The 15,097-nt window shown below is 46.1% G+C and overlaps 1 protein-coding gene across 4 annotated transcripts in view; it reads right to left on the reverse strand.

The window, feature by feature from the left end:
• RFTN1 (raftlin, lipid raft linker 1) overlaps nt 1-15,097 on the reverse strand; it is a 202,439-nt gene that overhangs the window by 52,911 nt on the left and 134,431 nt on the right. For all 4 annotated transcript variants that reach the window (XM_038002915.2, XM_038002914.2, XM_038002912.2 and 1 more), the window contains exons 5-6: nt 8,569-8,953; nt 925-1,128 (exon numbers count right to left, since the gene is read on the reverse strand). In XM_038002915.2, the coding sequence (XP_037858843.1) occupies nt 925-1,128; nt 8,569-8,953 (589 nt within the window). The remainder of the gene's footprint in view (nt 1-924; nt 1,129-8,568; nt 8,954-15,097) is intronic.

Consider the following 15,097-nt stretch of genomic DNA (forward strand, 5'->3'; position numbering starts at 1 on the left):
GAATTCAGAATGGTCTCATTCTCAGGATGCTTGCTGGCATTTCAAGGACTGCAAACAATGTAGAATCCAAACTCTGTTCATGACTCTGCTAATGCTTGAGAGAAAACGGCTCAACAACAACACACGGTACTGTTGACGCCCCCTGCCAGGTTTTGCTGGGATTGACAAATTTGGTGTTACGTTTCACTTAGGAATCCTGCTGACTGGCAGCTCTCAGGATACGCACGTGCTGGCACGTTGGTCCCACTCCCCAAATTGCCTCCCAGATTTGACACACCCTGGTGACTCAACTTGCCTTCTCGTTAACCCAAAGCCCTTTCTTTGTTTGACACATTTTCCCACTGTGGGCAGACTTTTCTGCCTTAGGAGAGCTGACATCAATAGTGCTATCCCATGCAGCAAACCACTAGAGACAACACATTACTGGGGAGGGTGTACCGGGTGCTGGGAGACCTGGGAACAGTGTGTGTCTCAGTGGAGCTTACAGAAACCAGGCTGTTCAATTTATTTCTCTGCTGTTAATTTCAAGGTGCTGCTACTGCTACTTCAACTGTAATAGTGTCTACAAACAATTTGCACTTTGGAATGGCACAATCCCAGGGGGTAATTAACAAATCCAGGGAACAATCTTTTTAAAAGCCTTTAAAAGCAACAGAGACTGAGGCCACCTTCGATGAAATAGAATCACTCCACTTTCTCTGTCATTTCAGAAGATACCTGGCTGACTCCTAGAGAGGTTTAGAGAGCACAAGCCCTGGGCTTTATGGAAAGTTCCTCAAGATGTGTTAATTAGAAATAAAATGCAGCATGGTTATCGGCTGCAGAGCTTTCTGAGTGAAGCAGGCTCTGAAGAGGGACTAAGATTTCAAGAGTTAGAAGCAAAGTTCACAAAGGGCCACCGAGGACTGTGAATTCCAAACATACCGTTCACCGTTCCAAGGTAGAAGATGGCGTTCACCAGCATGCCTCCTTTCCGGAAGTGGTCGCTCATGTGCTCTAACCAGTTGGCGTCCAAGCCGTTCACTGTCTGGCCATTCTTGGAGACACGGAGAGGAATGGTGACAGGGTAGTATTGCCGGCACTTCTGATGGCTTTTCGGTTTGTTGAAAAGGGTGAAGATCTCCATTTCTGTTGGGATTTGTAAAGGCAGTGGAGAGAGAAGAGGTCAACTGATGATAAAAATCTGCTTCATCGGGTTTAGTGGAGTCTCTCAGGAGCCTGAATAAATGATATGATGAATGCTGAAATCTCTGTGAGGCTGTATTGCTCCAGATAATAAAGCCTCATTCCAAGGAGTAAGTTGGGGCTGGCTTAAAGTAACATGGACCTGAAAGGTTGGGCTTCTGATGGGGGACTTAGGTTTTTAATCTGGAATATAATGAATAGCTGTTATCTGGGATTAATGTGCACAGCTAGGTGTTTGAGAAAAGAACATAGCAGATGGTTCTAGAAAGTCATACAAAGATGTGTTTTAGAAATAAAAGCAGACATATTTGGGAGAGAGTGGTCTTTGAAAAAGTAAATGTACAGAGACACATAAAAACAAAAATACTGCTCTAATTCCAGGAACCTTGTACACTCCTGAACTCACTATTTATAAACTGTAGTAGTGTTTCCTGGGGCTGAACCCATAATACTTAATCAAGTACATCAAAAATACATCATTGATATGTAAAAATAAATATGTTCCTGTAAATGAGAGTTCCTGCCTGGAGTGGCAGGTCGGTCCAAACAGCCAAGAAGGCACTGGGGATGAGGCACTGAGCTTTCGGCTCCTTCATTTATACCTCAGTTCTTCAGCAATCAATAGTCACTGCCACCCAGCAGCTGAGCCGCGCCTGCCTACGTGCGGCTGGGCATGGGTTAGCAGTAGCAGCCTCCAGAAGCAAATACCTGGAATTTCAATCTAAGTCTGAGAGTCTATTTTTGTGCTCCTCATTTAGTCAAGCAATCAGTTGACCCAGCTTAAAAAGTCTTGCTTACACAGGCTAGTCAGGAATATGCTTTGGTTTCCAAAAATATCTTGTTAAATCATAAGAAAATCCCCACCCTTCTTTGAAACAAGAATTTAAAGGTCATAAACAATGGTTGACATTAGCAAGAAGGACAAAGCACATTTATGCTCCCTGCATGAGACACCTGAACCCACACTCTCTGATGCTGTTTCTCAAATTTCATATCTCACAATGTTTTGTGGTATCCAAGTACTAGTTGATTTTTTTTAATGGACTCACTTTCCTTTATTTAAACAAATATTTTTTTTTTTTTTTTTTTAAAAAAAGGAAACTTTGTTTCATGACTGACGGCAGTCCACTACCACTTGCCAAAAACAAGTGGTGACGATAAAGCACATTAACACCAAATATGTTCATCTAACATCTAAAATTATCTCACATAGGCCACAAAGTCTTCTCACAGCCCCATCTGAGCGAACACCAGCAGAGATCTCTAGGGACAACGCTGGACCATATTACTTTGTCATCAGCAATACCTGAACGAACAGCAGCCATTTTAGGCTTTCCATCCAATAGAACAACTAGGAAAGGAAGGCGCCCATCTTTGGAAGTGGCACCTGGATTTTCAACACCAGTTCTAGCCTGTTCATCCTCCCCATCCCAAGTTGCTTTTCTCAGCCTTCCTGCTTACTCAGGAAGCCATCCCCAGCCCGGAAGTACTTCCACACCAGAAATTAGGTATTGGTGTATGGAGCTGGCAATCACTAGACTAGTTTGTGAGTCCAAAATACAAACTGTAGAAATGCAGTGACACAGAGGAGGTTCGTAATGGAGGGAATCCAGCCATAAATTGGGGCTGGGGTGGGCAGGAGGTGAACTGGATGATCGGGTGTTTTCCAGTCCTGGGTGTCACGGGTTCAATTAAAAGCTGCAGCTACCAAGGGCAAGAGGATACGCAAGGTTTTAGTGAGTTCCTGGGTTTATTTGGATTCCTTCTAAAGCAGATCCTGTAAGCTTTCCTGTGCAAGTAGTTTATTTGGGAAGAGATCCCAGGAAAGAGGGAAGGAGTAGGAATGGAAAACAGGGAGGAGATGGAGATGATACCAATGAATGAATGCACTGAAGAGCATGTTACCGCTGGGGCAACTAGGGCTCAATCCCAACAGGGGCCCTGAGATACTATGTAAAACACACCTCAGATTCACCCACCAAGGGCAAGGAACGTGGGACATTTATCCTCATAAACTGAAAGTCACTCCTGAATCATTCATTCCCCAGGGCCCATTCCCAAGAATGTCTGCAGGTAGAGAGGCTAAGGAAGCTGTGGGCTTGGCCAGAGCTGTCCAAAGGTGACCCCAACACGGGCCATAGCACCACTCGCTACAGCCTGCTACAGTCCGCTACAGTCAAGCACAAATGCAAATGAATTAAGAAGAAGAAGAAAAAAATCATAGCCTCTGTATGGGAGAAGTAGGTGGGGAATTTGGAAGTGGCCAAAGTCCAAAACTACATGGTAACACTTGATCACACAGAAGGAACTGGCACTCAATGGCAAGACAAAAACACAACTTTCCCAAATGCGTAATGAACCAGAAAAAGGGGAAGGCCAAAGGAGAAGTGAGAATGCTGGGGGTGTAGTAGAGGAAGACAGAGACCCTCAGAAAAGGTAGACAGTGCTGACAGCTTTCCCAGCTTGATCCTCCCCAGGGGGCCAGGCTGAAGCCAGAGACAGAAATAAATTTCTCAGGAAAAGGAAACAGCGTTGGAACGAAGAGCCTCCAAAGCAACAGCAGCAATGAAATATTGGGAGAAACCTGATTGCATATGCGTAACCCTTGTACACTCCTCTGTCCCATCATCTCCTTGTCCCCAGTCCCTTTCTCTATCCACATGGAAACCAGCCAAGAGAAACTGTCCAAAAGTGATGTCCTTTGATGTTTTAATATTCTTATTCTCCAACACACATCCTCATGTGAGCAAGCACCAAAGATTCCAAAAAGAAGCCCCATGTTTGTTTAAATTTTCTCAGTTGCTCTGTGACTCTGCCATGACCAGCTGGAAGATTTTTCCAGACATGGGACAGTGAGTCCCAAAGGGGTTGAGAACGTTCTGGGAGTAGCTGAAGGACTGTACTGGCAGAGCACCCAAGGAGCATCAGGACTGTCTTCTCGTCTCTCCCTTTCCCCCACCTTGTCTCATTTAGATCCCTCCTGTTATACATGTGTTGACTGTATTGATCTCTAAGCCAACCAGAGGAGAAAGCGAGGGCAGGTTAAGGCCGTGTGGGGCCCAAGGTGGGGGTGGCTGAGTCCTGCCGGCCTGGGAGCCTGGTCCATTCAGGCCTTGCCAGGCTACTAGGGAGTGGGGAGGAAAGAGGCAGGTGTCCAGCCCTGAGGTCTGTGCCTGGGTGTGGGGACTCAGGCACAGGATGGAAGGCTGCAGTTTGCCTTCAGGTGGGGCCCCAGAGAGCCCAGGTCTTGAGGGTAAGCAGGGGACTGGCTGGGCCCTGCTGTCCCACGAGACCTGTGGTCTGGAGAGAAGAAAGAGTTTAGAGCCTGGCAGAAAATCTGGGGCTCCAAGGGCTAGATGTGGGAGGAGGAGGCAGCTGGTCGTTAGCTGCACTGGAAGGAACAAGTGGCATCACACTTGGCTGGGCAGCCCAAGCTGGGTGGGGGCTGCAGGCTGCTGAGGTCATGGGCAGAAGAGACTAAGCAGAAAGGTTTGCATTGGGAAGGGAGGCAGTGGGCACCACGGTGGCGAGGCAGGGCAGGAGGGTAGAAGGGCCCCAGGCTGCTCCATACAGATGCCTAGATCTGGGAAAGGCTGCTCAAGCTTCGCTCAGGCTTGGGTACTAATAGCAGGGCACCTCTGGGCCAGCGTGAGGCCCACTTGCCAGGGCAGCAGGAAAGACAAAGTGCAGGGACCGCTGCATGCGCAACGATCCACGGGAATCCACCTCTAAGGATGACAGCAGCCACAGGCACGTATCCCTTATTTATAAGGGCCTTTCACCTTCACCATCTCATGTGACTCTCCCAACCTTGATGGGAGGGGGTGGCACTGGTTCTGTGCCCAGAAGCATTAAGTGGATCCCCCAGAAATCACAAGCCAGTAAGTGGCACAGCCAAGAGTCTTTCAAACCCCAAACCCTGGGCTCTTTCCCAAATCTAACAAGAGACTAATTTCATAGGACACAGAAGGCAGGGGCTGATGACCACGGGTGGGAGCTCAATAGCTGTTTGTTAATGGACTGAGTAAAAGGCCAGAGAGATGGCGGCAGGTGGCAGATCTGGGAGGGGGCCGCATCATGGGGTCCAACTATCCCGAGGGAATGGGGAGGGAAGGAGCCCTCACATCAGGAAAGCCCAACCCCCAGGTTTTGGCCATTCACAATGAGCTGGCAGCCAGGGAGGGCAACTGAATAAAATCCACTCAGTCAGAAATGTGATTGGCATCACAGGCTGGGGTTTCTGGCTGACATTTCTAAGCATTTTAAGTGAGGAGGTGCAGGGTAGGAAGAGCAGTGCTTGGAAGACTTATTATTTTAGTGACAGTGAGAATGATTAGAATTTTCGTGAACCTGTCTAGCCTCCTGGTTTCTCTGATGGAAGTTGTGGCAACGTTTGATGCTGAGGCTGTCCCTGCACGGGCTCAGGTGATCATGGCACAGCATGGACCTCCAACCAAAAGGAAATTCCCCCAGACCAGGAAACAAAAGTCAGCAAGTAGGAAGAGGAACACACGACACGCGACGGGCCTCCCCCAGAACCTGCAGGGCCAAGGAGGCGTGACGGCTGCGCAGAGCCCGCAGAGATGGGGAGACACGACCTGCCCCTGCTTCCGCACAGAGAATCCACTGGAAAGTCCTGTCTGAGCAGGCACTGCCTAGATTCCTCTCCCCAAGGCCTCCTCTAAAGGAAATAAATTAACTGAGGAGACGGAGGGAAGAGGAGGGAGACTCCCTCTGGATTTTTTTTTAATTGTCTTGCTGTGATTGCCTATTTAAGCCCACCTGGCAGAAGAGGAGTAAAAACACTTCAGCGTCCTTAGGGGGCCCGGAGAGAAGGCAAGCTGGGAGCTGAGCGGACAGTGGGGAGGGCGCCTGGGGGCGCTGTGTGTGCCTGGGGGGGAGTGATGGGGAGTGGACTTCCCGGGAGAGAGATGAGGAGAGAGGCCGGGGGTCAGGTGAGGGTCACAATCAGTGGGGACAGGGTCCCTGGACGTTCCGCCTTCAGGGAGGCCAAATGCTAAAGCTGTGATGAAGAAATTTAACTGTATGGGGGTATAAAAGGTGACGCTCCCTATTTGTAAAATGGACATAGTAATAGCATCTTCTGCCATAAAGCTTTTGTGAGGAGTAACTGAGATAACACAAGGAGGACACAGAACAGTGCATGTGGAGGGTGACTGCCATCGTGACCAGTGAAAGGCTTATATGTGAAATGATCCCTGTATGAAAAACCCAAAGGCTCATTTATTCCACCAAAGGAGGAGAAAGGGATACAGTGAGCTGCCTGAATTCCAGAGATTTGCAGCCCGAGCAGAGATAAAGGGACTGCTGCTCTACGTGTAGAGACAGGCAGTGTCTACCTGCCTAGGGAGACTGGGCTCGAAGGAGGCTTTAATCCCTTTTCCCGGCCTACCCCTGCAGAGCTGAAATTCTCATCCACTGGTGGGCTGAACACCTCCGGAAACACACGCATTCACCCCTTCCTCCCCGGCAGGGTCTGTTTCTCCAGGAGAGAACAGGGACTTGGGTGATGGGATAGGGGCCAAAATGCTTTGGGTGTCAATTTTTCTGTGTGTTCAGCCATCAGGCGAGATTCTGGGTGAGGGAGGTGAGTGGCTACAGGGTAGCAGGAAGGTCCTGGGCACCCGGGGAGGTTCCAGTGAATAATCCTCTCACAGAAGGCAGGAAGTCTGGAAGGAGTCTCGGAGGAAGGTGGGCTCTGGAACACAGGAAGGATCTGAAAACTCCTGAGGAAACCTCAGTAGTAAATGCCTCCTTTCTCAAAGCCAAGATTCCATGAGAGGTAGAGGTCAAGCGTCAGGACTACGAGCCTGTACCCCAATAATGGCAGCTCATACTCATGAGTCAAACAGTGCTGAGTGCTTTAAATGTACATCTTTAACCTTTCCATGAGAAACTATCGTTCTATCCCTATTTCACAGAGTGAGAAACTGAGGCACGGAAGGCAAGCTAGAATGTAAACAGATGCTAGATTCTTGAGCACCATGCTCCCCACCTCTTCATCACTCCTGCCCTTTCTCCTGGGGGCCTCTGCCTGGCCTGACCCTCGCCCTCCCACAGTCCTGGACTTAGAGAAGGACTCCAATGAGGTCCATCTTCCCAGCCAGGATTCAGAGCACACGCATCCAGCCCAACCTCCATGAGAAGATGGAGGTTTCTGGACTAAGACCTGGGTGTTCATGAGGAGGACACACTGAGCTTAAATGCATGTTCAGCTACTCCATGAGGGCAGCAGGCATCTGCCTCAAACAGCGAAAAATCACACAAATAAAGGGCCCTACTTCAGTGTGTAGTAAGAAGGCTCAATGCCTTGATTAAATAGTCTTACTATATCACAGAACTGAGGCAGCTCCAATATCTCCCTCTAAGTCAACTTTGCAAATAAGCCCCTGGAATTAACTATCCCATAATTTTCTTCTCAAGAAGTTCTGATGTAACAAAAGAAATTGTTTCTCCTTGTTTTCCCTTCTCAAAGCATTATCACTTGTAAGAGGCTAATTTCAAGAATCAGTAAATAAATGATAATAACAATATTAACCAGGCAGATCAGCCAGAAAGGCCTAAACAGAAAGCCCTCCTAAGCCCTGGGGGGTTGGTCTTCTGTCAGTCTTCATACTTGTTCGCCTTCCAAAGGCTAGAAGGGGCCACATGGCTCATGCAAGTACCTTGCTCTCAGGAAATGACTGGACGCTAGATTTCCTGGAGAAAGGGGGGAAGTATGGATGGTCGATTTCTGGAAGAAAGTAGAGAAAAAGGAAATACAGAGAAACAGAGGGAAACTTTGCTCCCTGTAAATCTTGTTAAGGGCCTCAGTAAATCTTGTTAGTCTATCACACAGGAAAGACCACGCAGAGAGGCGTGAAGGGATGGTGGGTAAGTCCACCTGGATTCATAGGCCCGAACTGCCTATTTCCAGACTGGACAACAGATTTCCTCTCGAAACCCCAGTTTGCTCAGCTGTAAAATGTCTTGCTTTAGGCAGGTATTTTAACAAGGGGTGTGTAGGTTTTCATTGGTGCCTGGCAGGCTGACACTTCCTGTGTGAAAGCTGGATAATTCAAGGGCAATTTCGAGAGCACAGGAGATAAAAGAACTCACAGTCTAGAATCCACTTCAAACGCGACATTTTGGAGCAAACTGTAAGTCCATTTCATGTGGTTCTGTACTCCCCAGAAGTCACAACTTCAGTAAGTCAACAGTCAAGTGGCACAGATAACTGCTTGATAAAGTTTCTCCTGTTTGATGGACTGCTGTCTCTACACTCTAATTCCATTCCTTTTTCTCTGAGATACCATAGGGATTAATGAAAAGCTGCTAACTGCTCTTTAAGTGGGTCAAAACTCCCAGTGCTGACATACTTACTCCCTGAGAGTGGCTCTTCATGCACCTCCAAGGGGTCGCTCTCCACTCCATCCAGTGTCTTGCTCACCCCCCGTGGTGAAAGTTCTCCAGCATCTCCCTCTCCGGAGGGTGAGCTGGGCTGCTCGGCGATGGGCACCTCCCCTCTGGGGCCTGAGCTGGGCTCTGGGCTTTGGTTTCCCCCAGCCAGAGCACCGCACATGTCCCCAGTCCCCGGCTTCTCATTCTCCAGTGACGCGTGATCCCCACGTGCGGTTTTTGCATCTCTGGCATCCTCGGTGCTGTTGGCAGTAGACACTGGAGCGCTGCTGCCTGCTGAATTCACAGGGGAATGGTACTGAGGTATAACACCAACGAATTTCAGGCCCTGGCTTGCAGCCTCCTGGATCTGTGAGGCAAACAAAAGGAAGGGAACCAAGTGAATGGAATGGTCTATCAAAGGGACATGTGCAGCGTGCAAAGCACCTCCCCGAGGCCTGCAAGGCTATTTCAGGGGCACGGGAAGATTTCCAAGCTGGCAGGACCCCCATGTCCTCAGGGGCACCTGCCCCCACACCCTAGTCTGAAGACGGTTTTTTTGTTTGTTTGTTTAACTATGTTGTCTGATGGATAGATAAAGCATTTGGCTTTGAAGGGCTGAAATCACCATTTTGAAACACTGCATTCATCCTTATTAACATTTTTTAAAGAGACTGGAAAAAGTTCTAAACAAAGAGTTTGAAAGAGGAAGTTCATTTTGTTAAGAGTTTGTTTTTTTTTTTTTTTGTTACTTTTTTTCGGATGAATCACTGACTTCCTGCTCATCAGACTACCGTATAACTACAGCTTGTCTATATAACCATATACAAACAACAGATGGCATTTTATGGTCCAAAGAGCTTCCTTTTTGGACAATAGTTTTGGCAGAGAAGGGCAGAGGTGGGAAAATCACCCCTGTGCCAAGGCTGTGGGCACATCCTCCCCGAGATGTACCATCTGATGGGCACCTTGCTCCCTGGTGCTCTCAGGCCTAGGGAAGGTCAAAGGAGCCCACAGATCATGCCCAGCCTACAGCCACAGACTGACTCTTGGCTCTCCAAGCCCTGGTCCACACCATCCAGCAGCGAGGTGATGGTTCCTTCTCACTCCCTGTACTAACGGGATGGGGGATGAACACCCACCTGGAGTACCGAGGTACCTGAACTCTCCCTTTCCCTAAAACATAGCCCAAGGCAACTGGATTGAGTATAAGTCATAAGTTTGAAAGAAAAATTGAAAATAATAACCTAATAAAATAAAGCAAGAGCCAGCCAAAGCCAGAAGGTAGACTTTAGGGGACTTTCCAGGCAAGGATGCGTAAGTCATTTTACAAATAAATAAGGCGGTGCAGACCTCAGCGCTGTCTAAGTCTTAGTCACCAAGCCCTAAGCAGATGACCTCAGAAAATCTTGAGGCCTCTGCAGTGATAATCTGCCCTCATTTGAGAGTCAGTTTTGCCAGCATGGAGCTATTCTCTCTAAAGGAGAAGTAGCCCTGACAGCTTTCCTTGGAAGAACCACCCTGACATTCAATGGAAAGTCGTTTTTGTTCCACACTGCACAACCTGCAAAACTGCAGTTGCAAATGTGCAGTCCAGTCTTTCTTTAAATCCTAGCCTGTGCTAGACATAAAATAACAATAGTAGTAATTACTGTCTATGGTATAGACCTACTATGTCTAGACATTGAGCTAGGCATTTTACATAAGTTAAAACAACAAACCGTTTCATCCTTCAATGACGCTGCCTGGTATCACTGTCTCCATTTCAGATGAGGACACTGGGGCCCAGAGACATTAAAGTCATAAAACAAGCAGTGAGTGCAAAGCCGGAGTGCAAAACCAGGTCTGGACTGGGCCAAAGTTCATTCTTTTAATCACAACTCAGTGGACACATATCAAGGCATCAACTACATACATGTCTACAGGCATGTATGTCTCCACTCATACACTCAGAGGTGGCTCAATTCACTCTTCAAAAGTTAAAAAACAAAACACAAAAAAATCTTAAAGCCATCCATTCCATTCTGAAAATGTCTTTTTTCCCTCCTTAATCTATGATATCCACCTATTTTAAAAATTATTCTATAAAGCTCCTAAAAGAAGGCACAGCAACACAAATTTTAAAAGAAAATAGCGGGGAAATAATTATACCAAAGAACTTTGGAGGCTGAGGAAAGCCACTGTATGCAAAGCATACTTCTGAGCTTTCTGGCAACATACGCCAAAAGAGAAAGGCAATGGGTTTTACAGCCCTCGAATGAAATGAGGAGACACCTGCACTAGCTTCTGCTACTACTGTCTTACTGCAGAGGAAACAGCTATGACTACTGAAGCATTTTAATAACTGCTTCCATGGAGGGCTCAACCATAGGCCAGTCTCAACCAGAGTCATGGAAATAGCATGAAGTTTAAAGGCTTTTGGAAAGGCCTGATGTGGAGCCCCAGATATGTGACTCACTGTCTTGGGGAACCAGAGTAGATTATATAAACTTTCTGTGCCTCAGTTTTCTCACGTATAAAATGAGTGAAAACACACATTTTTCAGTTGCACTGAAGCTTAGTTTAGACATTATATATGGCAAGTGCACCAAAGGCTGGGGCACAAAGACAGGATCTCTAACCTCTCTCCTTATCAGTCCTCAGCTTCTGTGGCCCTGCAGAGACCGCTGTCATCTAGAGTGAAGGGGCGAGGACTCCAGACACAGGACATTATCCCAGCTCTCCCCTTTCTCACTGGGACTGGAGGAATTGGAGAGGCTTGGACACAGACATCTGCCCTTCTCCCACTACAAACCAGACAACCATATTCCTTTGCCATATTGTACTGCAAATTTATCCTCTAGGCCAGGGGTTCTCAAAGTGTGGTCCCCAGACCAGAGCATCAGCATCCCCTGGAAACCTGTTGGAAATGCAAATTCTCAGGCCCCACCATAGACCTATTCAGTCAGAAACTCTGAGGGTGGGATCCAGCAATCTGTGTCTTAAGAAGTCCTCCAAGTGATTCCAATGCAGCCTGATGTTTGAGAATCACTGCTCTAGAATACACATTTCATGAAGGCCAGGGTATTTGGCACTGCTGCATCCCCAGTAATAGAACGATGTCTGACGTATAGCAGGTCCTCAAGAAATATCTGTTGAATGAATGATTTTCGCCTGAAATGAGCTCCTTGAAGGTATGGATGGAGCCATTAATTTTTCAGCTGTAGAATTCAACAAATATTTATTAAGCCCCTACACTGGCCCAGACCAACATGGTGCTTAGGTACCAGGAATGTAAAATAGGATCCCCAATCCTCAAGAAGATTTGGCCAATTATTGTGAACAGACTTTAAAAATAATTACAATATCATGGAACAATTAATGGCTTATAATGACATGTAAAAAGTCAAGATTCTAAACTTCCTAGACTTTATTATGACAACTATGTAATACACATACATAAACTATGCATAAAAACAGTCACCAAAATGAAAACAGCACTGTATTTGGGGAGTGGGGCTATGAGTGATTTTTTTCTATTAGTGTGTAATTTTCAAATTTACCTAAGGGGCATGAATGTTACTTTTAGAAAATACTATAAAAATTCCTCATGGAGGATAATATAGTAATGGATGTGAAGATGTAGAAATGACAGTGACAATGGTGATTATTTCTGCCTGAAGGGGAGGTTGAGAAAAGTCTCTCAGAGTGGATCAGCGATGTAACAAATGACGTGTTGTAACACAAAAGGAAGAGTAAGAAATATGGCAGAACTGGAGCATGTATGCCTCACCTTAAAGTATTCAAATCCAATTTTTTTTCCAAAATGCCATGCTAGACAAAACCTATTTGGGATCTACTCTGCAGAAGGCTTTGAAGGATGAATAAGATTTCACCAGATATGTAAAGGGAAAGGAGAGGGCAATCCATGTAAAGGCAAGGAAGGATCATGATGGGCAAAAGCTTGACAGTATGCAACACCCTGGTGTATTGAGGAAATTTCTAGAAATATTTCTGGAACATGACATGAGAAATCAAGAGGAGCCCCAGAAATGAGACTTGACTAGACATAACAAGAACTGGATCACATATGGCCTTGGATCCATGCCCACAAAGGCTCTGAGTTCACCCTGCAGGCCAGCATATTCGACTCTCCCCCCACCAGTCATAACCTCAAGAGCAGAGGAGAGTGGGAGTCTGAGGAAAACTGCAAGATTTCTTCGAATGCTCATCTTTTACCTTCAACTTCAGTGCAAATTTTGTATCTTATACCATAGTGCTGCCTAGGATCCAAACTTTAAAAACATCAAAGTTAAATGCTGCCTTTATCCTATGCGTTCCAGGGAAATTCACACCCCCAAGAAGAGGAAGCATATTTGTAGCTCTGCTTATTTCTTTCAAATAGATTCCTGGAAGTGAAATTAATGACTGAAGGGATATTAACTTTTCAAAGGCTTGGTAGAGGCTGCCAAATTGTTTACCAGGAAGGGTGAGCAGTCCTTTTTAACTAGACGACCACATTTGGATTTTATGAAGATCAGTATTTGGCTAGACCTAGGGGCCCCGACTCTTATGGTTCTGTCTTACCCTAGTATAGACACTTTCCTCTTTTTCAGAAAGTCATTTGACTGTGTACTTATGGCTAAATTAAATCCTGCTTCTCATTCTTGCATGAGGAACCTTCACTGAGCCAGTCTCACGTTCATCATGGTGGTGGGCATGTGATGTATTCTTCAGGGTTCATCCCCGGCTACCAGCTCTCCTCCACTCTACACTCCCCTTGGTGACTTCCTCCACTCACATGGGTTTAGCTACAAATCAGATGTTCATTATTGCTAAGTGTGAACCCCTAGCCCTGGCTTTCCTTGGAAGATCAGACCTACACAGCAGACAATCACAGCTGATGGGTCCACTGTTGATCTGGTCTCTCCAGCTGGAATCACAGTATCTTCTTCCCTGTTTCTAATCCAGTGTATCTGTTCACCACACCCTACCACAGTTGTCCCCCAATGTTTCTGGAATTACTTCCTCATTCTCCATAAAGTGACCTTCCAAGGTCTTCATGAGCATGGAACCAAATCAACATGGAAGAAGAGATCATGAGGAGCCAGGTCACCTCAGCCACAGAGCTCCCTACAGACTCCCACACATGCCCACAACATCTCTAACAACAGCGATTACAGGAAACAGAAACTATTAACATTGCACAACTCTTCTACAAAGAACTTTCACATGTATTCCCTTAGGCCTCAAAATCATACCTTACAGAAGAGGAAACTGCTTAAGACATTCTGTGACTGGTCAAACCTCACAGAGCTACCCAAAGCCATGCCTGGCTTTCACTCGGAGTATCCTAAGCCCAACCTGATACCACTTCAATGATACATGTCAGCCTCTCACCTAGGACCTGGAATGATACCATTCTTTCCACTTCATATAATCTGACCTGTGCCAAGATGCCCAGGTGGATGCCTGTTTAAACTGAAATACACCCTCACCCACCTTCTTCTCATTTCTGCTCCCTGTAAGAACCCACCTGCCCCAAATACTTAAAGGAGTAACAATTTCTGGTTTAGGCACTAAAAATTAAACATGGCTGTTCTGATTAATCCACAGCTTCACTCAGTTATCTATAATGAGTAAGGACAAGGTCCACTGTAACTGTAATCAGGAATCATGATGTGAAAAATATTTCTTTAAAAATATTTAGTTATATAAAAAGTCACAACTCATTGTAAAAAAAAATCTTTGGTTATATATTTGAGGAATCATTTTTATTAAAAACAACAATATGACATTAGATTTCTAGGATGCATTGTCTGTTTCTATGTCCAAAATGAATACCACGTTGCTAAGGATGAGTGCAATATACTCTATGTGCATGCGAATATACATATTTGTGCTTTAGAGTACATATGTCAGTCGGGGTGAGAAATCAGAAAGTGAGACACAGGTTGGATTTAGTAAAAATGAAGGCTATATGGAACCTAGGAAAAGGAAGAGAAAAGCCTCCTGCCCACAGGTCAATAGGGATTGGAGTGCCCACAGCCTGTAGTAGAGAGCATGGGGAAAGAGTCAGAGACACTTCCAAGACTGTTTTGTCTGACTCTAAAGAGGATGGTGTCACAGTTAGATTTGTGTCCACTTGACTGAACTATGGTGACCAGTCGTTTGGTAAAACACTAGTCTAGATGTTGCTGTAAAGGTATTTTTTAAATGTGTGATGAACATTTACAATCAGTTGACTTTGGGTAAAGTGAATTCCTCCATTATTTGGTGGGTCTCATCTAATCAGGTGAAGGCTTTAAGAGCAACGACTGAGATTTCCCAAAGGAAAAAATCTGCCTCTGGACTGCAACATAGAAATTCTCCCTGGGTTGCCCCCTTCAAACTCAAGACTGCAACACCAGTCCTTACCTGAATGTTCAGTCTGCTAGACTGCCCTGCAGATGTCAGACTTCTTGGCCCCCACAATCACATGAGCCAATTCCTTAAACTAATCAATTTTCTCTCTCCCCACCAGGAGGTAGGGGGA

Source organism: Chlorocebus sabaeus, chromosome 15 (genome assembly GCF_047675955.1).
Source record: "Chlorocebus sabaeus isolate Y175 chromosome 15, mChlSab1.0.hap1, whole genome shotgun sequence".
NCBI lineage: Eukaryota > Metazoa > Chordata > Mammalia > Primates > Cercopithecidae > Chlorocebus > Chlorocebus sabaeus.